This window comes from Primulina eburnea, chromosome 4 (assembly GCF_022965805.1).
Source record: "Primulina eburnea isolate SZY01 chromosome 4, ASM2296580v1, whole genome shotgun sequence".
NCBI lineage: Eukaryota > Viridiplantae > Streptophyta > Magnoliopsida > Lamiales > Gesneriaceae > Primulina > Primulina eburnea.
Genome location: NC_133104.1, coordinates 27,639,561 through 27,663,716, shown reverse-complemented (window position 1 = coordinate 27,663,716; position 24,156 = coordinate 27,639,561). Strand labels below are relative to the sequence as shown.

General features: G+C 37.9%; 2 protein-coding genes and 1 long non-coding RNA gene across 4 annotated transcripts; all 3 read right to left on the bottom strand.

The window, feature by feature from the left end:
• Positions 1-2,826: 2,826 nt before the first annotated feature.
• On the bottom strand, positions 2,827-14,123 carry LOC140830931 (uncharacterized). The gene is made up of 2 exons (XR_012117714.1): positions 12,802-14,123; positions 2,827-3,083 (listed from the first exon to the last, which is right to left on the bottom strand). It is a non-coding gene; the product is annotated as an uncharacterized lncRNA (long non-coding RNA).
• Positions 14,124-14,894: 771 nt separating this feature from the next.
• On the bottom strand, positions 14,895-15,557 carry LOC140830162 (uncharacterized). Its single transcript, XM_073193448.1, has one exon. The coding sequence runs from the start codon at positions 15,555-15,557 to the stop codon at positions 14,895-14,897; it is 663 nt and encodes a 220-aa protein (XP_073049549.1).
• Positions 15,558-18,486: 2,929 nt separating this feature from the next.
• Positions 18,487-21,808, bottom strand: LOC140830930 (uncharacterized). Of its 2 annotated transcripts, XM_073194515.1 has the most exons (3): positions 21,792-21,808; positions 20,842-20,906; positions 18,487-19,553 (listed from the first exon to the last, which is right to left on the bottom strand). In XM_073194515.1, the coding sequence occupies exon 3, from the start codon at positions 19,550-19,552 to the stop codon at positions 18,731-18,733; it is 822 nt and encodes a 273-aa protein (XP_073050616.1). In that variant the 5' UTR covers position 19,553; positions 20,842-20,906; positions 21,792-21,808; the 3' UTR covers positions 18,487-18,730. The 2 variants fall into 2 exon arrangements, with proteins under 2 accessions (XP_073050616.1, XP_073050615.1); XM_073194514.1 differs by lacking the exon at positions 21,792-21,808 and having other exon boundaries at positions 18,489-20,252; positions 20,842-21,388.
• Positions 21,809-24,156: the final 2,348 nt, after the last annotated feature.

The window sequence follows — 24,156 nt, the reverse complement described above, 5'->3', positions numbered from 1 at the left end:
TTGACTGTGACAAAAGTTATGATATATGATATATGACTTTGTGGGATGACGTGAGGGTCAAGGCCCAGAGGGACCCCGTTTACGGGACAAGGCTCTAGAGGTACCCCGACGATCGTATTTCCCACGGTGAAGTCTAGTGCACACCCACATGGACCATGTGAAACTAAGACTGCAGTTGACCAAAGAATAAAAGCTAGTCACTTTCAAAGATCAAAATTCACCCAGAATGATATATGATTGAAAGTTTTAAGATTTTAATGATTTTATGATATATGATTTATGATAATGATTAAAGCAATTTTTAAATAATTTTTAAAGGTTTTATTTATTCTTAAAGTTATTTTAAAATGATTTTAATATTTGTGATTTATTTATGCTCAAATGATTTTTAATGGTTTATTTATGTTCAAAAGATTATTTTAAATAAAAATATGAATTTTAAATGCATGTGGATGTATATGTATTATTTGTTATTTATGCTTACAACGTGTTGAGTTTTTAAACTCACTAGGTTTGTATGATGCAGGATTTGATGATTTTTGGAGGCGGTGACGATTGAGTCGATCGAGTGCAGCAGTACACACCTGAGGGACTTTATATTTCCGCACTAGCTAGATAGATTTATGATTTAAATATTTTGCTAATGATTTTTATTAGAGATATTTTTTATGCTTAATTTTATTGTTAGCCGATATTTTTAAAGGTCGACTTAAGAATTTTTGGTTAGCCGATGATTTAGGATTTGATTTCATGCACTTGAGATTTAAATTGTTAAAATTATGATTCATGATTATGTTGAATTATGTTATTTAGTTTAGTTTTTAGAATTTATGATTTATGATTAGAAAAAAAAAATCGAGGTCGTTTCAGATTCAGCTCCTCTTGCATTGCATTTGTCCAGTTTGGATCAGCAAGAGCTTCATCAGTTTTCTTCGGTTCCAATTGCGATACGAAAGCTGAATGAATAAATAAATTAAGCATTTGATTTCTTGTTCTTACCGGGTCAGATGGATTACCTATCACCAATTCTGGAGGATGCAGCGTTTGTTGCTTTTGTATCAGCAACTACTTCTGTAGGCAACTGAATGTTTTCAGTTTCAGTTGGAGCTGTTACAGTTGGTAACTGAATATCATTTCTTTTCTCTACCAACTGACTTTCAGGAACTACTTCATGTTCAACTGATTGATCCAAAATTTCAGGTTCAGGTGTTTGAAGGATTTTTCGATTGATATGATTTTCTTCTTCATTATCATTCCTCCAAACTGGTATATGTAAATCGATCAACTAGCTCAACTGGATCAGTTTGCTTATCAGTTAGTACAGTTTCATCAAAACAACATGTATAGACTCTTCAACATTCAAAGAATTTTTATTAAAAACTCTATATGCTTTGCTAACTGAAGAATATCCCAGAAATATTCCCTCTGAAGATTTAACATCAAAGGCTTTTAAATGATTTTTACCATTGTCAAGAATAAAACATCTGCAGCCGAATATTTTGAAGTAGGAAACCACACTTTTTCGTCCATACCAGATCTCATATGGAGTTTTCAAATGATTTTTATTAATCATCATTTTGTTCTGAGTATAACACGCAGTGTTTACTGCCTCTGCCCAAAACCTTTGAGAAATACCAAAATCAGCAAGCATTGTTCTAGCAGCTTCTTTAAGGGTCCGATTTCTCCTCTCAGTTACACCATTTTGCTGAGGAGTTCTAGCTGCTGAGAGCTCATGCTTAATTTCAGCATTTTCTAAAAAATTTGAAAGGATGATTGATGAATTCAGTTCCTCTATCGGATCTGATTCTATTAATTCCAACTGATTTCTCATTTAATATTCTTTTGAAAAGTTTGATCATGTGTGCAACAGTTTGGTCTTTGGATTTAAGAAAAATAATCTAAGTAAATCTTGAAAATGATCCAAAACCACCAAGGTGTATTTCATTCCCCCTAAGCTCATGACTGGTATCGGACCATATGTAGCAACTCTAAGAATCGAGAAGAAGATTTATGGCCATTGTTTTTAAAAGAAGATTTTACTTGTTTACCAAACTAATATGTTGAACAAATTTTATCTTTGGTAAAATTCATTTTGGACAAACCAATGATAAGATCGTGATTACTCATATATGCAATAGATTTAAAGTTCAGGTGGTTTAATCTCTTATGCCACAACCAGTTTTTAGAAGATTTTGAAGCAATAAAACATACTGGTGCATAAGGTTGATCATTCCAACTGACTTTGTATGTGTTTCCACACCGTTTGCTAGTTAGGATGACCTTATCAGTTGAGTCTCTGACTGAACAAGAATGTTTTTCAACTGAACCGAGAATTCATTATCGTATAACTGACTGATGCTAATCAGATTATACTTGAGATTCTCAACTAATAAAACATCTGTTGGAAACTAAATTCCGGCGTTTGACAAAATATAAACCAACTAAAACTCAGCAACTGATTGAGTAAACTGAACTGAGCAACTGATCGAGTAAACTGGACTCAGCAACTGCATCTAGTAAACTAATCTACGCAACTGAAACACAATTCAGTTATTCTCATCACCAGCAAATCTGGAACACGTCAAACGATCAGTTGATACATTCAGTCGAATGTTAAGCATCTTTCAACTAAACATGTCTCGGGAAAGAACAATTTGTGAGGGCCTTGTTCCTGATTAATATTTTATTAACAGAAAATCAGGATTAATTAGTATAAAGATCGAAAACGAGTTAAAATTTTGCTTTTTGGCCCAATAGAAATTTCGGCATGACCTCCCCGTAAATAGGACATACCGGGAAAAAAAAATATAAAATAACCAAAACGACTAAATCAAAACCCTCAACAAACATCCAAAACAAAACAATGCCAACCAGGCACAATCACAACAACGATCCTCCACAAACACAATATACAACTACTCGGGGCATACCCCGGTAATACATAGACTCCATAATACATAAATATAATATCTGGGGACTCGATGACTGAACTCACAGAGAAAAACAATAAAGGCTTGAGCTCAAAACTCAAAGAGCTCTAGCGCCCCTCGGTGCTTCATCCTGAGCAGTCGAAGACGAACCACCTGCATTGAAAGGAACGATTTAGGGAGCACGAAAATAAGCAACGGAAGCATAAAATTTTAAAATTTTCGGCCCCTATACATTTGTGTAGCAAAATACAATAAACACCAAAAACTCATTCATAGGGTGTTCAAGTGATTTACCTATCAACCCCTTAGAGTTGATGAATGGCACCAACTAAAGTGTAAACACTTTAGCTCTTGTATGGATGAAAATCTACAAGCTTCCACCTCCAAAATTAAGCCCACCACAAGCTATGTAAATCCCTTCTTGCTTTGCACTAGAAAAGCAAGAAGATTTTTCAAGGAGAAGACTTTTATTCTTCAACACTTGAAGAACAAAATGAGAGAATATTTTTGAGAGAATTTTTTTTTAAAAATTTCGGCCAACTCTTGGAATGAGGGAGGGAAGATTAGTCTTGGTTATGCCAAAAGTTGATCCACATGCCATGCATTATTTTATTAAAAGTATTCAAGACCCTTCACCTCCCAAGCATGCAAAACCTAATGGGCTTGTAACCTTTACAAGGCCCATGGACTCTTTTAATTGTCTCAAACATTTTGGGCCCAATTAAACTTTACTTGATTTTACTCAAACCCACTAGTTAAATAATTATTTCCAATTGGGCTCTACATGGCCCAATGTTATTTAATTAATCCAACACTTGAATTAATTTAATTATTTGGACTCTACTAGGCCCACTAGTGTTTAATTAATTCAACACTTGAATTAATTTAATTTAGTCCACAATAATGTTTATGAAAATCACAATTTTCAAATACATTATTCACTTGGCCAAATTTTAATCTAGGAACACTTCCATAAATTAAAATTTATATTTCTCTCATAGAAGTCATACATCTATTTTTCTTTACGCTTATAAACACATTTATAAGCCGTTCAACACATTGAACTATTTTACTTCTCATCGGGATTTACAAAGCTAGTACTTGTGTGGCCCTCAATAGGTTCATTGATACAACTAGCCGTGGGTTCACATCTCTATGTGATTCGGACTAAACATGTCCTTATTCGAGCATACCCCAATTGCTCCATTCTTACTTATCAACTCCTTGATAGTAAGGACGTCAGAACTCAAGTCTGATAGTACCCAACCAATCACGTTAAACGCCTAGCAGCATCGCTTACGTGATTCCCTAGGTATCACATGATAGTGCCTGCAAGAACCATTCAATTATGGTTAGCGTACAGTACGGTCCCTTCAGCTCTTATATCCCGACCGACTCGACAACTATTGGTTTATCGAGAGTTGTCAATGTATCGATACTATGTGTCATGTTGTGGTTGCATCGATGGTATAATCTATGAAACCCCTTTCACAATTACCACCATACTCTGATCAGAGATTTCAACCCACACATACATGAAAAACACACAGGATATCCATACCCGTAGGTAAGCGGTGAATCCCCGGCTACAATGCATCGACTCCTATGTGTTTCGCCGTAACACCCAACCTTGCCACCTGATGACCCCATAAGAGTCGGTAAACAAGTCAAAGTGAAACGCTAGCACATAGAGTCTCAATGTTGTCCCGGGTCATAAGGACTAATGGTGTACAACCATAAACTAGGACTTTTCCACTCGATAAGTGAGAACCACTTGTAAAGTCCTTTATAGAGGGTTGTTCAGTGCACTCTACAAGGAGCACCTATCTGCATGCTCGGACATCACAATGTCCCCTACCAATGAAACATGGTACTCACATCGCAGATACTAGTCTCTAACTCGAGCGGCCTATATCCTTCTTAGTGGCGGCTGAATCAACTAGGAACCGTTTAGAATATACAGTATTACAAATATGAGTTTCATGATACTCATCATATGAGCATCTCATATTCTTTCTACTATTTGTATATTCAAGGACTTTATCTATGCAACTCGCATGGGTATAAAGATAAAGATGCGCCAAATTAATAAATTCAAATATTATTAAAATAAAGATCGTTTAATACAAAGAGTTTCATCGTGAACAGTCGGCCAACACTTGGCTCGACGTGCACCTACTCTAACAATCTCCCACTTGCACTAGAGCCAACTACCCATATACTTAAGACCCATTGATTCGCAATGCTTCTCGAATGATGGTCCTGGTAAAGGCTTAGTTAGTGGATCAGCAACATTATCTGCGGAGCCGACTTTGTCGATCGACACTTCTCCTCGTTCCACGATCTCTCTGAGGATGTGGTATTTTCTCAATACGTGTTTGGACTTCTGATGAGACCTTGGCTCCTTTGCCTGAGCTATGGCTCCCGTGTTGTCGCACATCACCGGGATAGGAGCAACTCCATTTGGAATGACGCCCAACTCTTGGACAAAATTCCTAATCCAAACAGCCTCCTTTGCTGCAGCCGATGCAGCAATGTATTCTGCCTCAGTGGTGGAATCCGCAGTACTGTCTTGCTTGGAACTCTTCCAAGAAACAGCACCACCATTGAGCATGAATATGAATCCGGAGGTTGACTTCGAGTCATCAACATCGCTTTGGAAGCTAGAGTCAGTATAGCCTTCCAATTTCAGTTCTCCACCCCCATAGACCAAGAACAATTTATTGGTCCTTCTCAAATACTTGAGGATGTCTTTCACAGCTTTCCAGTGTGGAAGACCAGGGTTGGATTGATATCTACTCACTACACTTAGTGCAAATGCCACGTCAGGACGTGTAGATATCATCCCATACATGATACTACCAATAGCCGAAGCATACGGAATTCGTGTCATCGCCGTTATCTCTGCATCAGTCTTGGGAGACATCGACTTGGATAGGGACACGCCATGACACATTGGTAGATGTCCTCTCTTGGACTCATCCATCGAGAACCTCTTCACGATGGTATCAATGTATGTGGACTGGGTGAGACCAAGCAATCTTCTTGATCTATCTCTATAGATCTGTATTCCCAATACAAAAGATGCTTCACCCAAGTCCTGCATTGAGAACTTACTTGCTAACAATATCTTTGTTGATTGCAACATTCCTACATCATTCCCAATGAGTAGAATGTCATCAACATAAAGAACAAGGAATGTCACAGCACTCTCACTGACCTTCTTATACACACAGGGTTCCTCAGGATTCTTAGTAAAACCAAACTCTTTGATTGTACTATCGAATCTGAGGTTCCAGCTCCTCGATGCATGCTTAAGACCATAAATAGATCTTTGAAGTTTGCATACCATATGCTCACTTCCGATGGATGTAAACCCTTCAGGTTGAGACATGTAAATTTCTTCCTTAATATCCCCATTAAGGAAGGCTGTCTTCACATCCATCTGCAACTTTTTCTCCAGTTGCGATGTTCAAGTCAATACCTTCCCATCCGCCCCAAGTTTCCTCTTGTAAATCCATTTACATCCTATGGGAACAGTTCCCTCAGGTGGATCCACAAGATTCCACACTTGGTTCGATTGGTTCGAATGCATGGAATTCATCTCAGATTCCATTGCTTCAAGCCACTTGGATGAATCAGCATCCGATAACGCTTCCTTGAAGGTCCTTGGATCACATCCAAGATTAGGCTCATCATGGCCCTCTTCAAGAAGCAGACCATACCTCATAGGTGGTCTCGAGATCCTCTCGGATCTCCTAGGAGCTTGTATCTCCTCACTTAGCTCATTGGGTGTGGGTTCTACAACTGTGGGTGCCTCTCGAACCTCTTCGAGTTCTATCATCTCGTCCTTTCTATCCAATAGAAATTCCTTTTCCAAAAAGGTTGCATTCCTAGAAACAAACACCTTTGTTTCTTGGGGATGATAGAAACAATATCCAACGGAATTCCTTGGATATCCCACAAAGTAGCATAAAATGGATCGACTATCCAATTTATCTCCCACTGTCTGCTTCACATAAGCAGGACACCCCCATATTCTAAGATAAGAATACTTGGGAGGCTTACCCATCCATATCTCATATGGAGTCTTGTCAACTGCCTTTGTATGGACATTGTTCAACAACAGTGCCGCTGTTTCAAGCGCATATCCCCAAAAGGATGGCGGCAACTCCGTGAACCCCATCATAGACCGAACCATGTCCATCAAAGTCCGGTTACGACGCTCCGAAACACCATTCAACTGTGGTGTAGCGGGCGGAGTCCACTGCGAGAGAATCCCATTCTCTACTAAGATACTCTTGGAACTCGGCACTCAAGTACTCACCACCTCGATCCGATCGAAGTCTCTTGATGCTTCGTCCCAATTGTTTCTCTACTTCACTTCTGAATTCTTTGAACCTTTCAAAGGCTTCAGACTTGTATTTCATCAAATACACATACCCATACCTCGAAAAGTCATCGGTAAAGGTGATGAAGTAGGAATGTCCATGCTTAGTGGTGATGCTAAGCGGACCGCACACATCGGTATGGATCAAATCCAATAACCCTTTGGCTCGCTCCGCATGGCCCTTAAAGGGAATTTTGGTCATCTTTCCTTTTAGACAGGATTCACAAGTCGTGAGAGCATTAATATCGGACATATCAAACATGCCAACTCCCACTAGCTTGTTCATCCTTCTTAGGGAAATATGACCAAATCGAGCATGCCATAATTGTGCCGAATTAAGAGTATCTTGTTTGCACTTATTTGTTGTTGTTATCGTTTGGACATTGTTAAGTGGAATATCTTTTAATTTTAAGGTGTAGAGATTGTTTTCAAGTTCACCGGTACCAACTAAACATTCATTCTTGTAAATATTGCAAACACCTTTGCCAAATAAACAAGAAAATCCATTAATATCAAGCATAGGAATGGAAATAATGTTTTTAATCAAGTCTGGTACAAATAAAACATCTCTCAAAACCAACTTAAAATCATTGTTTAAACATAAATAAACATCTCCCACAGCCTTGGCAGCAACCCTTGCTCCATTGCCCATCCTCAAGAAGGTCTCACCTTCTCTGAGCTTCCTACTTCTTTCCATCACCTGCAAATCATTACAGAGATGTGAGCCACAGCCGGTATCCAATACCCAAGAAGTAGAGTTAATGGAGATATTTACTTCAATGTAAAACATACCTTTGCCAGAACCCTTATGGGCAAGATATTCCCTGCAGTTACGCCTCCAATGTCCAGGGTTCTTGCAGTGATGACAGATGTCAACTGTCTTCTCAGCCTTGGCTGGCGCAGCTGCCACTACGGGACTCGGAGTCTGCCTCTTCAAGGGCTCGCTCTTCTTGGGGCGCTTGAAAGAACGCTTCTTTCCCTTCCCAAGTGGACCGGTCTTCGTGCCAGATGAAGAGCCCACATAAAGAACCGGCTTCTCCTTCTTGATGGTGGACTCAAAAGTCACAAGCATGTTCACCAACTCTTCAAGGCTGGGCTCGAGCTTGTTCATATTGAAGTTCACGACAAAAGGATCGAAAGAGCTAGGCAGCGACAGCAGCAGCACATCCGTGGTCAACTCCGATGGCAAGATCAAATCCATGCCAACAAGCTTGTCCACGAGCCCAATCAACTTTAGGCCATGCTCATGGACCGAAGTCCCATCTCGCATGCGTAAAGTGATGAGCTCCTTTACTGTGGCATGCCTCAAAGGCCGAGTTTGCTCACCGAAGAGCTCCTTGAGGTGCATATGAATGTCAGCAGCATTCTTAGCATCCTCGAATCGCCTTTGCAGCTCATCGTTCATCGAAGCCTGCATGTAACACCTCGCCTTCAAGTCATGGTCGCACCAATCCTTGTAGGTCTGCAATTCCTCAGGAGTGCAGCTGGTCGGAGCCTCAGCAGGGGGCGACTCAGTCAGTGTGTATGCAATTTTCTCCGAGTTTAGGACAATCTTTAGATTTCTTAGCCAAGTGATATAGTTAGGTCCGGTTAGAACGTGTTTTTCGAGAATAACGGAAAACGGGTTGCGAATTGATGACATTGTCAAAGATTTGTACTGAAAAGTAAAACAGATAAATGTTAATGACTATTTTAAAATATTTAATAAGATATAAAGTTTGGACTTTTACTTTATAAATTATCGCTCCCACTGTTTTGACATTTTCACTACCCTCTAGTGAAAACGGGAAACACTTTCCTCAGTAGGTACGTAAGGTCCAATCAGCGAATTGTGATCCCGAATAATATCGGCCAATCACAATTCCTAAAAGGTAGTTTCCAATTGCATCGCTATGCAACCCTCTACGTATACTTTTGTCTCACGTTTGATTAGGACCCAATAATATGACGTCGTTCATCTTCACGTGTCAAGCCTAACCCATCGATATTGAACCTTAATGGACGGTCGCCATGAGTTCCCTCAATAATATGAGCCGAAATCATGGGAGTTCCACGTAGTTCACATCACAATGTCAATGGATGTCACAGCTTTCCGGCACCCAGGGCCCCTTCAATAATATGAGCCGAGCCCCGAGTACGGGTAGCGTTCATCATGCATCCATTGTCGATGGAAGACAAGGAAATTATAAACAAATTTATAATTCCCCTTTTCGGACTTGATATTAATTTTGAATCTTATTCAAAATGAGGGTTTTTAATTTTGAAAGGTCTCATCATTAATTTTATTTTAAAAGCTCGCCATGTTTGATCGTATGTTTGCCGGATTCATGCAACTTTGTTATTATAATAATAATAACGCACATACTCATTATTTATAACATATCATACATATATTATAAATAGAAAACAGTACAAGGATGATCAATTGCCCCAAAACTAATGGCCCGTGTGAGCTAAACACGGGCCTAGATCCAATCCTAGGGTAAATGCACGGGATGCAAATGCAACTACGTTATTACATTAGCATCCAATATTACATGTCTTCGATCTTCATAATCACCAAGGCCACCATCTTCCAATCTTGATCTTCCACTATTCTAATATTTACAATTAAATATCCATGGCACATAGGGATACATCTCATGGGGTGGGAACGGACCATAAACCAAGCCCACTTTAAATTGATAATTATTACAATCATTCAACACAAATATCCTAGCATACACCTAGCAAATTGGGCTTGGGCTTTTGATCATCCTTCATGCATAATATCACATATCATACACCATCAATTAATTATCACAATAATTAATTGATCCAATATTATATATCTTGATCCACTCACTAACCGCCACAATTATAAATTAAATTAACAAAGTATACAAACTTCTTTGTCTACTTTCAAATTAATTTATTTATAATCGAATTTCTTGTAAATCACAATTTACTATAAATAATTAAAGTCCAACTTCAATTATTTATTTTATGAGAAAATATGTGCAACAATTGTAAATTTAAACTTAAGGGCCCAAAAAACATTTTTCACCAAAAATGTTTTGGCCCATTTAAATTTCACAAATTATGTTGGCCATCCAATGGCTCAACATCTCAAGGCCCATGACACTAATATTGTCCAAAACACTTTTGGAAACTCTAGTCGTCATCGCCGTCGCCAGATTCCGGCAACAAAAAAAAAATTTTTTTTATTTAAAAACTGCACTTTTCCGGGCAGCCCCTCGGGCTGCCCTTTGCTGCCCGAAATTTCAGGGCAGCTCGGGCAGCCCTCGGACAGCAACATGCTGCCCGAAAAAATATTTTTTTTTTTGTTTTGATTCCAAAAATTTTCGGCCTTATGGATTTTCATGCACAAAAATTCTCAAGCGGTTAGAAATCGATCTCAACATAATATTATTGTATTATGCTACACAAAATGGTAACCATAGCTCTTGATACCACTTGAAAGGAACGATTTAGGGAGCACGAAAATAAGCAACGGAAGCATAAAATTTTAAAATTTTCGGCCCCTATACATTTGTGTAGCAAAATACAATAAACACCAAAAACTCATTCATAGGGTGTTCAAGTGATTTACCTATCAACCCCTTAGAGTTGATGAATGGCACCAACTAAAGTGTAAACACTTTAGCTCTTGTATGGATGAAAATCTACAAGCTTCCACCTCCAAAATTAAGCCCACCACAAGCTATGTAAATCCCTTCTTGCTTTGCACTAGAAAAGCAAGAAGATTTTTCAAGGAGAAGACTTTTATTCTTCAACACTTGAAGAACAAAATGAGAGAATATTTTTGAGAGAATTTTTTTTAAAAATTTCGGCAAACTCTTGGAATGAGGGAGGGAAGATTAGTCTTGGTTATGCCAAAAGTTGATCCACATGCCATGCATTATTTTATTAAAAGTATTCAAGACCCTTCACCTCCCAAGCATGCAAAACCTAATGGGCTTGTAACCTTTACAAGGCCCATGGACTCTTTTAATTGTCTCAAACATTTTGGGCCCAATTAAACTTTACTTGATTTTACTCAAGCCCACTAGTTAAATAATTATTTCCAATTGGGCTCTACATGGCCCAATGTTATTTAATTAATCCAACACTTGAATTAATTTAATTATTTGGACTCTACTAGGCCCACTAGTGTTTAATTAATTCAACACTTGAATTAATTTAATTTAGTCCACAATAATGTTTATGAAAATCACAATTTTCAAATACATTATTCACTTGGCCAAATTTTAATCTAGGAACACTTCCATAAATTAAAATTTATATTTCTCTCATAGAAGTCATACATCTATTTTTCTTTACGCTTATAAACACATTTATAAGCCGTTCAACACATTGAACTATTTTACTTCTCATCGGGATTTACAAAGCTAGTACTTGTGTGGCCCTCAATGGTTCATTGATACAACTAGCCGTGGGTTCACATCTCTATGTGATTCGGACTAAACATGTCTTTATTCGAGCATACCCCAATTGCTCCATTCTTACTTATCAACTCCTTGATAGTAAGGACGTCAGAACTCAAGTCTGATAGTACCCAACCAATCACGTTAAACGCCTAGCAGCATCGCTTACGTGATTCCCTAGGTATCACATGATAGTGCCTGCAAGAACCATTCAATTATGGTTAGCGTACAGTACGGTCCCTTCAGCTCTTATATCCCGACCGACTCGACAACTATTGGTTTATCGAGAGTTGTCAATGTATCGATACTATGTGTCATGTTGTGGTTGCATCGATGGTGTAATCTATGAAACCCCTTTCACAATTACCACCATACTCTGATCAGAGATTTCAACCCACACATACATGAAAAACACACAGGATATCCATACCCGTAGGTAAGCGGTGAATCCCCGGCTACAATGCATCGACTCCTATGTGTTTCGCCGTAACACCCAACCTTGCCAGCTGATGACCCCATAAGAGTCGGTAAACAAGTCAAAGTGAAACGCTAGCACATAGAGTCTCAATGTTGTCCCGGGTCATAAGGACTAATGGTGTACAACCACAAATTAGGACTTTTCCACTCGATAAGTGAGAACTACTTGGAAAGTCCTTTATAGAGGGTTGTTCAGTGCACTCTACAAGGAGCACCTATCTGCATGCTCGGACATCACAATGTCCCCTACCAATGAAACATGGTACTCACATCGCAGATACTAGTCTCTAACTCGAGCGGCCTATATCCTTCTTAGTGGCGGCTGAATCGACTAGGAACCGTTTAGAATATACAGTATTACAAATATGAGTTTCATGATACTCATCATATGAGCATCTCATATTCTTTCTACTATTTGTATATTCAAGGACTTTATCTATGCAACTCGCATGGGTATAAAGATAAAGATGCGCCAAATTAATAAATTCAAATATTATTAAAATAAAGATCGTTTAATACAAAGAGTTTCATCATGAACAGTCGGCCAACACTTGGCTCGACGTGCACCTACTCTAACATGCATGACCTGCTATGGAAACACAGAACAAACCACAGCAGTCCCAAAGGACAGGGGTCAAACCCCAGTACGAAGATCAAATAAATTACAGCATATATAAATGACATGTAATGAAATCAATGCAATGCATGTACGGGTGCAAGATGTCTGGATATCAGGAGTCAAAGGATCGATATCAACAATCATAATATGCTCGAGCTGGTCCACGACTCAGCGGACCTGTCCACGACTCAGCGGACAGTGTCTGGTGATATGGCTTCACACTTGATGCCAGCAACTACCTAAGCCGGATCGAGTCAAGGTGCCCAAAATCCACAAGACACAATATAATATCATATACAGATCTCAATCGAAAATCAACGGGTACCAATAACTGAAGGGCTCAATATGAATGTGTGTTCAACAATGTATATCAATCCATAGATTATTCCAATATATTTGAAAATCATGTTTTATTTTAAGAAAATGAGGAATAAGCTTAAATTTGCATCCAAATTCCACAAAGAGCACATAATCACATAAAATCAATTAACTCACATCAATTACATTACAGGTCGACATAGACGCTGTAAGAAATCGATCAATCCGTACCTTAACCTTCAAATTAAATTACCACAATAATTACGAAGACCTCGGCGCTTCCTGGTTATCAAAACCTGTGGCAATTAATTTATTTTCATCAATTAAATACTCAACTCTTCTCCAATTACAATTTACAAATTCCAGCTTGTACCTAGGATCGATTTTAAGGTCATAACTCAATCAAAACCTAACCGAATTACACTTATCATATATGGCTGAAATCCGAACTCAAAATCCCACATTTCATCAGAAGATACCGACACAAAAATCCGTCATCTAGATGCTGATAAACACCAAAAACAAGAAACTTTGAAAACAATAAATCTGTACAGATTCTGGTTCGACGCCTTGTAGCATAAAATTCATATCTAATTAATTATTGATCCAATACAAAATCCGCCAATTGTAAATGAAAGAAAACTCAAATATTTAAGTTTTCTTAGAAGAAATCATTCCCAAACTCTTAGTAGATAATTCCAGAATTAAGCAAGAACATGCTGTTACTCACAGACTCGCGGACTGAATTCCCAGACTGAGCAGTTTCGGTAAAATGAGCATAACTCCCTCAATTCTTAATGGAATTCAACGGGTCAATTATCGTTTCGAAGACAAGACATAGCTCTACAACTTTCATATAGATCACAAGTCCAGAATCCGAGTGAAAACAGGTCACAAACCCGAATTACAGAATGTCTTCTGCACGCATCAGTACAGTGTTCGGTTTTTGACACATTATGGTAGAAAAATCATATCAATCCGTTTTTAATTGGAATTCCATTTCGTCAGCGGCTACAGAAAGCCTAGACATAGAGCAATAAGTGCTCTTTGAACCACAAGTCAAGATTCTTAGTGCAATACACACAGAAACCCGAAAATCAGAAGCCAACAAATCTGCAACTCGAAAAACAGTAACCAATTTCTTCCATGGACAAAATTTGAAACCTAGGCTTAGGGATTACCTTCAAAAGCTTCCTTTGAGCTGAAAGAAAGCTAGAATCAACCTCTTTACACTTTGGGAGAGCTATGGAGATCCACTTCCTAGCAGCAAGAGGCGACTAGCTGCTCGCGATGGAGAAGAAAAAATGGATGGAAGAGAAGAGACAAGAAGAAACGAGAAGCTTGAGGAGAAACTAAATTGAGCTTAGGGAAAAGGGCTTCCTAATAACCCATCTCCAAATACACAATATACATGTATCCAATTATTTAGCCCAAAACTAGAATGTGACCCTGTCCAAATATTTACAACTCCCGTGTGCTATTAAACATCAATATGTATTTTAATATCGTCTATAATTCCGATATTTTCTAATACATATTTTTAACACACAAATATAATTATTTGGCTTAATTATTTTAATTTCGCACTTTAAAATAATTAATATCAATTCTTGCCAAATAATTGAGTAATTAATATCACGTCATCACATTCTCCCCCTCTAACAAAGATTTCGCCCTCGAAATCAGAACATTCAATACTAATAAGATAAAAGGAATTCAAATTTACAATACTGCTAGTACATAGGAAACTCAGAGTACATGGAGTAATTTGTTACATTCTCAAACAAATGAGGCCATTCTTGACGCATTCTAGCCTCGAGCTCCCATGTTGCCTCTTCTGTCCCATGTTTGCTCCACTGCACCATGACTAGAGGAATCGTCTTATTACGAAGCTGCTTTTCTTTGCGATCAAGAATTTGCAAAGCATACTCAACATAGCTAAGAGAACTATCTAACTCCACATTCTCGTGTCTCAGAACATGAGATGGATCTGGCTCATACTTCCGCAGCATAGATACATGAAACACGTCATGTATAGCAGACAAACTCTGCGGCAAGTTCAATCGATAAGCCAACAAACCGATCCTCTCAACAATAGTATACGGTCCAATATAACGTGGAGCTAACTTTCCCTTTTTCCCGAATCTCATTGTGCCGCGAAATGGTGACACCTTTAGAAAAACTTGATCACCAACTTGAAATTCCAAAGGTATACGCCTTTTATTTGCATAGCTAGCTTGACGATCCTGAGATGCTTTCATTCTTTTTCTGATCAAATCAATCTTTTCATTCATCTCTTCAACAAATTCAGGTTGTGCCAATGGTTTTTCTCCAATCTCATTCCAACATATCGGCGATCGACACCTTCTACCATACAAAGCCTCAAATGGTGCCATTCCAATAGTCGTTTGGAAACTGTTGTTGTATGAGAATTCTACCAATGATAGAGATTCTTGCTATTACCTCCGAAATACATAACTACTGACCGAAGCATATCTTCCAAAGTCTGAATGGTTCTTTCTGTCTGACCATCAGTTTGGGGATGATAAGCTGTTCTCATAGCCAACTTAGTTCCCAAAGCATTCTGAAGACTGCTCCAAAACTTAGATGCAAATCTTGGATCTCTATCAGACACAATAGACACTGGAACTCCATGCAACCGAACCACATTATCCAAATATAACCTTGCCATTTTCTTGTAAGGATAGGTACGATCATATGGAATGAACTGTGCTGACTTGGACAATCTATCAACTATAACCCAAATAGCATCACAACCTCTGATAGACCTGGGTAAGTGAGTTACAAAGTCCATTGCAATATGTTCTCAGTTCCATTGCGGTATTTCTAAACTCTGTAACATACCTTCAGGTTTCATTCTCTCAGCTTTCACCTGTTGGCATGTCAAACATCTTGCTACAAATTCAGAAATGTCTTTCTTCATCGCATCCCACCAGAAATAAGGTCTCAATATCTGGTACATCCTACGATTACCAGGATGAACACTATGGCGACTACAATGCGCCTCTTGAAGCAATGCTTCTCTCAATTCTGCAATATTTGGTACCACTAGTCTGTTATTCATTCGCAAACAACCATCTGATGAGACATTATACTTATCTGGATTACCAGACAAAACCAACTCTTTTGATTTCTGAACTTTTGGATCTGTCTTTTGAGCCTTTTTAATTTCAGCAATAATCTGTGGCTCAAACTGCAATGCAGAAACAATAAAATAATTATCTTGTGGCTGAAAATTCCATCCAGAAGTACACAATTCATCATGATTCTGCCAAATATGAATGTATGCTAACATGACATCCTGATACTTCCTGCTTAATGCATCTGCAACCTGATTCATCTTCCCTGGTTGATATTGTATTTCACATTCAAAATCCTTCAATAGATCTAACCAACGTCTCTGCCTCATATTCTGCTCTGACTGAGTAAACAGATATTTCAAACTTTATGATCTGAGTAAATAATAAACTGTTCACCATATAGATAGTGTCGCCAAATTTTCAAGGCAAAAACAATGGCTGCAAGTTCAAGATCATGAACTGGATATCGGGATTCATGTATCTTTAGTTGCCTCGAAGCATAGGCAATAACCTTTCCATGTTGCATCAATACACATCCCAATCCTTTAGCTGATGCATCTGTACAAACCACAAATCCACCTGATCCAGACGACAACACCAACACTGGTGCTGTCGTCAATTTCTCTTTCAGTTTCAGAAAACTCTGCTCACACTCTTCTGACCAAATAAATCTTGCATCCTTCTTGGTCAGTTGGGTGATAGGTCGGGAAATCTGAGAAAAACCTTCAATGAATCGTCTGTAATACCCGGCCAATCCCATAAAACTTCGAACCTCTGGTACATTGATTGGTCTAGTCCAATTCAAGACCGCTTCAATTTTACTTGGATCGACGGATATTCCTTTGGCTGATATCACATGACCCAAAAATATGATTTGATCCAACCAGAATTCACACTTTGACAATTTAACATACAACTGAGCATCACGAAGTGTTTGAAGAACTAATCTCAAATGCTCTCGAATACACCAGTATATCATCAATAAAAACAATAACAAACTTGTCCAGAAAATTCCTGAACACTCGGTTCATTAAATCCATAAATACTGCTGGTTCATTAGTCAACCCAAATGGCATAACCAAAAATTCATAATGCCCGTATCTGGTTCTAAAAGCTGTCTTAGGAATATCTTCTTCTCTAACTCGAAGTTGATGGTATCCTGATCGAAGATCAATTTTCGAATATACTGAAGTTCCCTGTAGTTGATCAAACAAATCATCGATTCTAGGCAAAGGGTATTTATTCTTGACGGTGACCCGATTCAATTGCCTATAATCAATGCACATTCTCATGGAACCATCTTTATTTTTAACAAACAAAACAGGGGCTCCCCAAGGTGACATACTAGGTCGTATGTACCCTTTTTCCAGTAAATCCTGCAATTGCTCTTTCAACTCTTTAAGTTCTGCAGGTGCCATTCTATACGGAGCTTTTGAAATTGGAGCAGTTCCTGGCATCAATTCAATGCTAAAATCAAGCTCTCTCTGCGGTGGAAAACATGGTATCTCCTCCAGAAAGACATCAGAAAATTCTTTCACCACCGGTATATCAGACAATCTCGGCTCTTCCTTTAAAGAATCCACAGCATAAATCATATATCCCTCATTTCCTAAGGATAATAGCTTAAACATTTCCATCGCTGAAACTAAAGGTATTTTAGCTTGCGATCCTCGACCATAAAAATTCCATTTGTCACCAAAATGAGGTCGAAAACGTACTACACCATGAAAACAGTCTACAATAGCTCGATAATTTGTTAAGGTATCCATACCAACGATACAATCAAAGTCATACATCGGTAACACAATCAAATTAGTAATCATAATACTGTCACCGAAATGAAATACACAGTTCAACACAATATGCCCTGATAAAATCACTTTACCGGCTGGAGTGGACACAGAAGCAAACTCATGCAATGACGTAGTCACAAAGTCATATTCATCAACAAAATTGGATGCGAGGAAAGAGTGAGATGCTCCTGTATCAAATTAAACTCGTGCAGTGTAACCATTAATTAAACAAGTACCTGCGATTACACCACCTGGAGCCTCTCTGGCTTGATCCTCTGTCAAAGCATACACTCTAGCCTGTTGCGGACCTGGAATGATTGAGGTGCATTACCCTGAACCTGTGGATAATTGGACTGCTGAAAAGACTGCGCAGGAGTAAAGGGTCTCTGAGATGAACAACCCGAAAAACCACCCCTGTTCTGAGGAAACTGTTGTGGTCTCATCTGCCCTTGAGTACGGTTTGGACAAGATCTAGCAAAGTGTCCTTTCTGACCGCAATTATGACATGCCCCACGTACACCACCACACTGAGATGTATGATGTCTACCTCCACAACGCTCACAATACACCACTGAATACTGATTCCCTGAAAAAGGCGTCCCCGATACACTTTTAGATCCACTTGAGCTAGATGAACTCGACTGACCTTTCTTCTAGAAGTTCTTTCCTCTGGGCTTAAACCTTTGAGGTTTTTGGTGTTGGAAGAACTGCTGTTGCTGGAAAGGCTGCTGAGGTACATAAGATGATGTACCCATTGGTAATTGCATACCTCCACTGGGTATGTAAAGTCTGCTGCTGATTATCTCTTTGAAATCCTGCTTCTAATCTTATTTCCTTGTTGACTGCATCGGCATAGCTAACCGGATTACTAGCCAGAACCAATGAATATAAATGAGAACCCAATCCTTCCAGGAATTTCTCCATTTTTGCCCCATCATTACCGGCGATATGCGGCACGTAAATCAATAAAGATGATAATTGTCGAGCATATTCCGCAACTGGTAAATTACCCTGAACCAATTTATGAAATGCAGATGATTTGGCAGCATAATAAGAAGGAGGAGAATACTCTTGTCTGAACTGAGTACTGAAAACAACCCAAGTAATAACTGTGCCAGCATCACACAAAGCCCTGGCAGTAGCCTCCAACCAACGTTCAGCATTGTCCCTCAGCTGAAGAACTACTAATTTTACTCTTCGGTTGGAATCATATTCCACCAAATCAAACAAATTATTCATGGCCCTTAACCAACTTTCAGCTTTTTCATTACCTTCGGAGCCATCAAAGATAGGAGGATTCAGATTCTGAAATCTCGATACCAACAATTCCATATCATTCACTCTTCGGGTGATCTGTTCAACTTCCACATTAACATTCTGTACTGCTTCACCAGTAGGTCGACCACGTCTACCTCGAGCATTCACATCAATACCATCCATATTCTGAGCACCAGACTCTTGAACCACTTCTTTACCTTTCCTACCTCTTGGTGCCATTCTACAAAACCAAAGTTAATTCCCAAAATATTCATTAGCTTCAAAATAATTCAAAGCACCGAAAAGGAAATGCCAAAATGCTCAAGAATCCATTACCTACTAATGCCAAAACATGTTCATCTCTAAAATACTAACATGCAATTCAAACCAGGCAAAAGCAAGTAATTCCAAATAATCAATCACATGCGCACAATTTATTTGTGCCTAGACTCGAGTGTACTAACTCTATATGAGCGTATCCCAGTCTACGCTCTGATACCAAACTGTGAGGGCCTTGTTCCTGATTAATATTTTATTAACACACAATCAGGATTAATTAGTATAAACAGCGAAAACGAGTTAAAATTTTGCTTTTTGGCCCAATAGAAATTTCGGCATGACCTCCCCGTAAATAGGACATACCGGAAAAAAAAATATAAAATAACCAAAACGACTAAATCAAAACCCTCAACAAACATCCAAAACAAAACAATGCCAACCAGGCACAATCACAACAAAGATCCTCCACAAACACAATATACAACTACTCGGGGCATACCCCGGTAATACATAGACTCCATAATACATAAATATAATATCTGGGGACTCGATGACTGAACTCACAGAGAAAAACAATAAAGGCTTGAGCTCAAAACTCAAAGAGCTCTAGCGCCCCTCGGTGCTTCATCCTGAGCAGCCGAAGACGAACCACCTGCATGACCTGCTATGGAAACACAGAACAAACCACAGCAGTCCCAAAGGACAGGGGTCAAACCCCAGTACGAAGATCAAATAAATTACAGCATATATAAATGACATGTAATGAAATCAATGCAATGCATGTACGGGTGCAAGATGTCTGGATATCAGGAGTCAAAGGATCGATATCAACAATCATAATATGCTCGAGCTGGTCCACGACTCAGCGGACCTGTCCACGACTCAGCAGACAGTGTCTGGGATATGGCTTCACACTTGATGCCAGCAACTACCTAAGCCGGACTGAGTCAAGGTGCCCAAAATCCACAAGACACAATATAATATCATATACAGATCTCAATCGAATATCAACGGGTACCAATAACTGAAGGGCTCAATATAAATGTGTGCTCAACAATGTGTATCAATCCATAGATTATTCCAATATATTTGAAAATCATGTTTATTTTAAGAAAATGAGGAATAATCTTAAATTTGCATCCAAATTCCACAAAGAGCACATAATCACATAATTCACATAAAATCAATTAACTCACATCAATTACATTACACGTCCACATAGACGCTGTAAGAAATCGATCAATCCGTACCTTAACCTTCAAATTAAATTACCACAATAATTACGAAGACATCGGCGCTTCCTGGTTATCAAAACCTGTGGCAATTAATTTATTTTCATCAATTAAATACTCAACTCTTCTCCAATTACAATTTACAAATTCCAGCTTGTACCTAGGATCGATTTTAAGGTCATAACTCAATCAAAACCTAACCAAATTACACTTATCATATATGGCTGAAATCCTAACTCAAAATCCCACATTTCATCAGAAGATACCGACACAAAAATCCGTCATCTAGATGCTGATAAACACCAAAAACAAGAAACTTTGAAAACAATAAATCTGTACAGATTCTGGTTCGACGCCTTGTAGCATAAAATTCATATCTAATTCATTATTGACCCAATACAAAATCCGCCAATTGTAAATGAAAGAAAACTCAAATATTTAAGTTTTCTTAGAAGAAATCATTCCAAAACTCTTAGTAGATAATTCCAGAATTAAGCAAGAACATGCTGTTACTCACAAACTCGCGGACTGAATTCCCAGACTGAGCAGTTTCGGTAAAATGAGCATAACTACCTCAATTCTTAATGGATTTAACGGGTTAATTATCGTTTCGAAGACAAGACATAGCTCTACAACTTTCATATAGATCACAAGTCCAGAATCCGAGTGAAAACATGTCACAAATTCGAATTACAGAATGTCTTCTGCACGCATCAGTACAGAGTTCGGTTTTTGACACATTATGGTAGAAAAATCATATCAAATCCGTTTTTAATTGGAATTCCATTTCGTCAGCGGCTACAGAAAGTTTAGACATAGAGCTATAAGTGCTCTTTGAACCACAAGTCAAGATTCTTAGTGCAATACACACAGAAACCCGAAAATCGGAAGCCAACAAATCTGCAACTCGAAAAACAGTAACCAATTTCTTCCATGGACAAAATTTGAAACCTAGGCTTAGGGATTACCTTCAAAAGCTTCCTTTGAGCTGTAATAAAGCTAGAATCAACCTCTTTACACTTTGGGAGAGCTATGGAGATCCACTTCCTAGCAGCAAGAGGCGACTAGCTGCTCGCGATGGAGAAGAAAAAATGGATGGAAGAGAAGAGACAAGAAGAAACGAGAAGCTTGAGGAGAAACTAAATTGAGCTTAGGGAAATGGGCTTCCTAATAACCCATCTCCAAATACACAATATACATGTATCCAATTATTTAGCCCAAAACTAGAATGTGACCCTGTCCAAATATTTACAACTCCCGTGTGCTATTAAACATCAATATGTATTTTAATATCGTCTATAATTCCGATATTTTCTAATACATATTTTTAACACACAAATATAATTATTTGGCTTAATTATTTTTATTTCGCACTTTAAAATAATTAATATCAATTCTTGCCAAATAATTGAGTAATTAATATCAGGTCATCACACAATTCAACCGACAAAGAGACATAGAAGACGCCGCACTTAAATCTATACAACTTAGAACAACGCATTTCGGCTAAAGCAGTTAAGACGACCGCATTACAATAAATGAAACAAACAATGCCCAAGGAACAATCAACGGATACAAAGATTCAAATATATCTCAAGTTACCATTGGAACGGAAGCTTATAAATATGACAGAAGAACAGCTGAAATAACAAGAGAGATCACTCTATTCAAAGTTTGTTGTTACTCTGCCAAAATCTTAGCTCACTCTTACTTGATTTATTCCTAGCAGTCAAGGCTACAATTTGAGCTCACTAGCACTTTGTAATAATCGTTAAATTCGATAGTTCCAAGATCAGTTATGCACTGAGAACATTTTGTAATACTAAGAGTTTCAGTTTTTGGCAGTGATAAGTCCAAACTGAAGTGGGTCAGTACAAATCCTGTATTGATCAAAGTATTTTTGTGAAAATCCTATCCTTGATATAGAAGGGGTGCCGTAGGAGTAATTGAAATCTCCGAACATCCAGAAACAATCCTTGTTCATTTCATTTCAGTTTTGTATTCTATCTTTCAGTCAGTTACTTTCCGCAACTACTTTAGTTTAGCTGATTGTCATTGACCAACAAGATTCCGAGAATCATTTTGTCACCAAACTGAACTCAAAACTCGAAAAGATCAGTTTTAAGTGTGAGTGTTTATTCAACCCCCCTTCTAAACACTCTTGATACGTTAATCGATCCTATCAAGTGGTATCAGAGCGGGTGAATCTTGTTCTTGAATACTTTTGATCTATAAACTTGCTAGCATGACTTCATTCAACAAAATTCCTATGTTCTCCAGAGAAGAATTTGATGATTGGAAAATCAGAATGCAGGCTCATTTAGCTGCACAAGATGATGACATGTGGTATGTCATAACTGATGGACCCATGAAGATTCTGAAAACAAACACAGCAGTTGCCATAACAGAAAGGGCACCACAAAGAATAGAAAAGCCCAGAGATGAAAGGACAACTGAAGATAAAAGAAAAGCAAATTTTGATAATGTGGCTAAAGACATTCTGTACAAGACGCTGGACAAATCAACCTTCAGCAAAATAAAGATGTGTAAGACAGCCAAAGAAATTTGGGAAAAGCTGATAAACATAAAAATTGTACATTAATTAAATGTTTTATAATATAAATATATAGTTTTTGTTTTATTAAATGTTTAAATATTATATGTTTTATAATAAATTGTATAAAATATAAGTTGTCGTGTAATTATAAGTTTTTACTATTTTTACAGGTTCGATAAAACAAGAATAAACATGGCGTTGCAAATGAGATTAAGATGATTCTTGGACCTGTAGAAAGTTGATGTTAATATCTACAATATTGATGGTAAGCATGAGATAAAAATCCTCTCACAATTGGGATCAAATTAAGCAACAAATAAAGTTATCAAAGGTGTGGCAGTTTTACCATGCTCTAGTATTTTGACCATATCTCTCAAATTACTTGGTCAAATGGTTTGAAAAAAATATCACAACTAGACAACTCAATTATCCACATGTTTCTTTTTATGTGAAGAAGAAAATTCGGAGAAGAATATTTTCAAAAGTGATGTGTAATATAATATAATATCTTGGAACACCAATGAAGACTTATGTGTAAAAAAATAATATTTTATTTGTGGTTGTCTCCCCAAATTTGGCTATAAATAGGGGTGCATTGTAATGTATTGAGATATCCCTCATTTTATGAACAAACCTTTGAGTTCATAATATTTCTCTCTATATTTTTTCTTTATTTCTTCATTTAAATATAATTAGCATGATAATTTCATATTCAAAGTTTTACACTTTGAATAATGAATAACTAACTTCCTAAAGTTGAGATGAAAAGGTGAAAC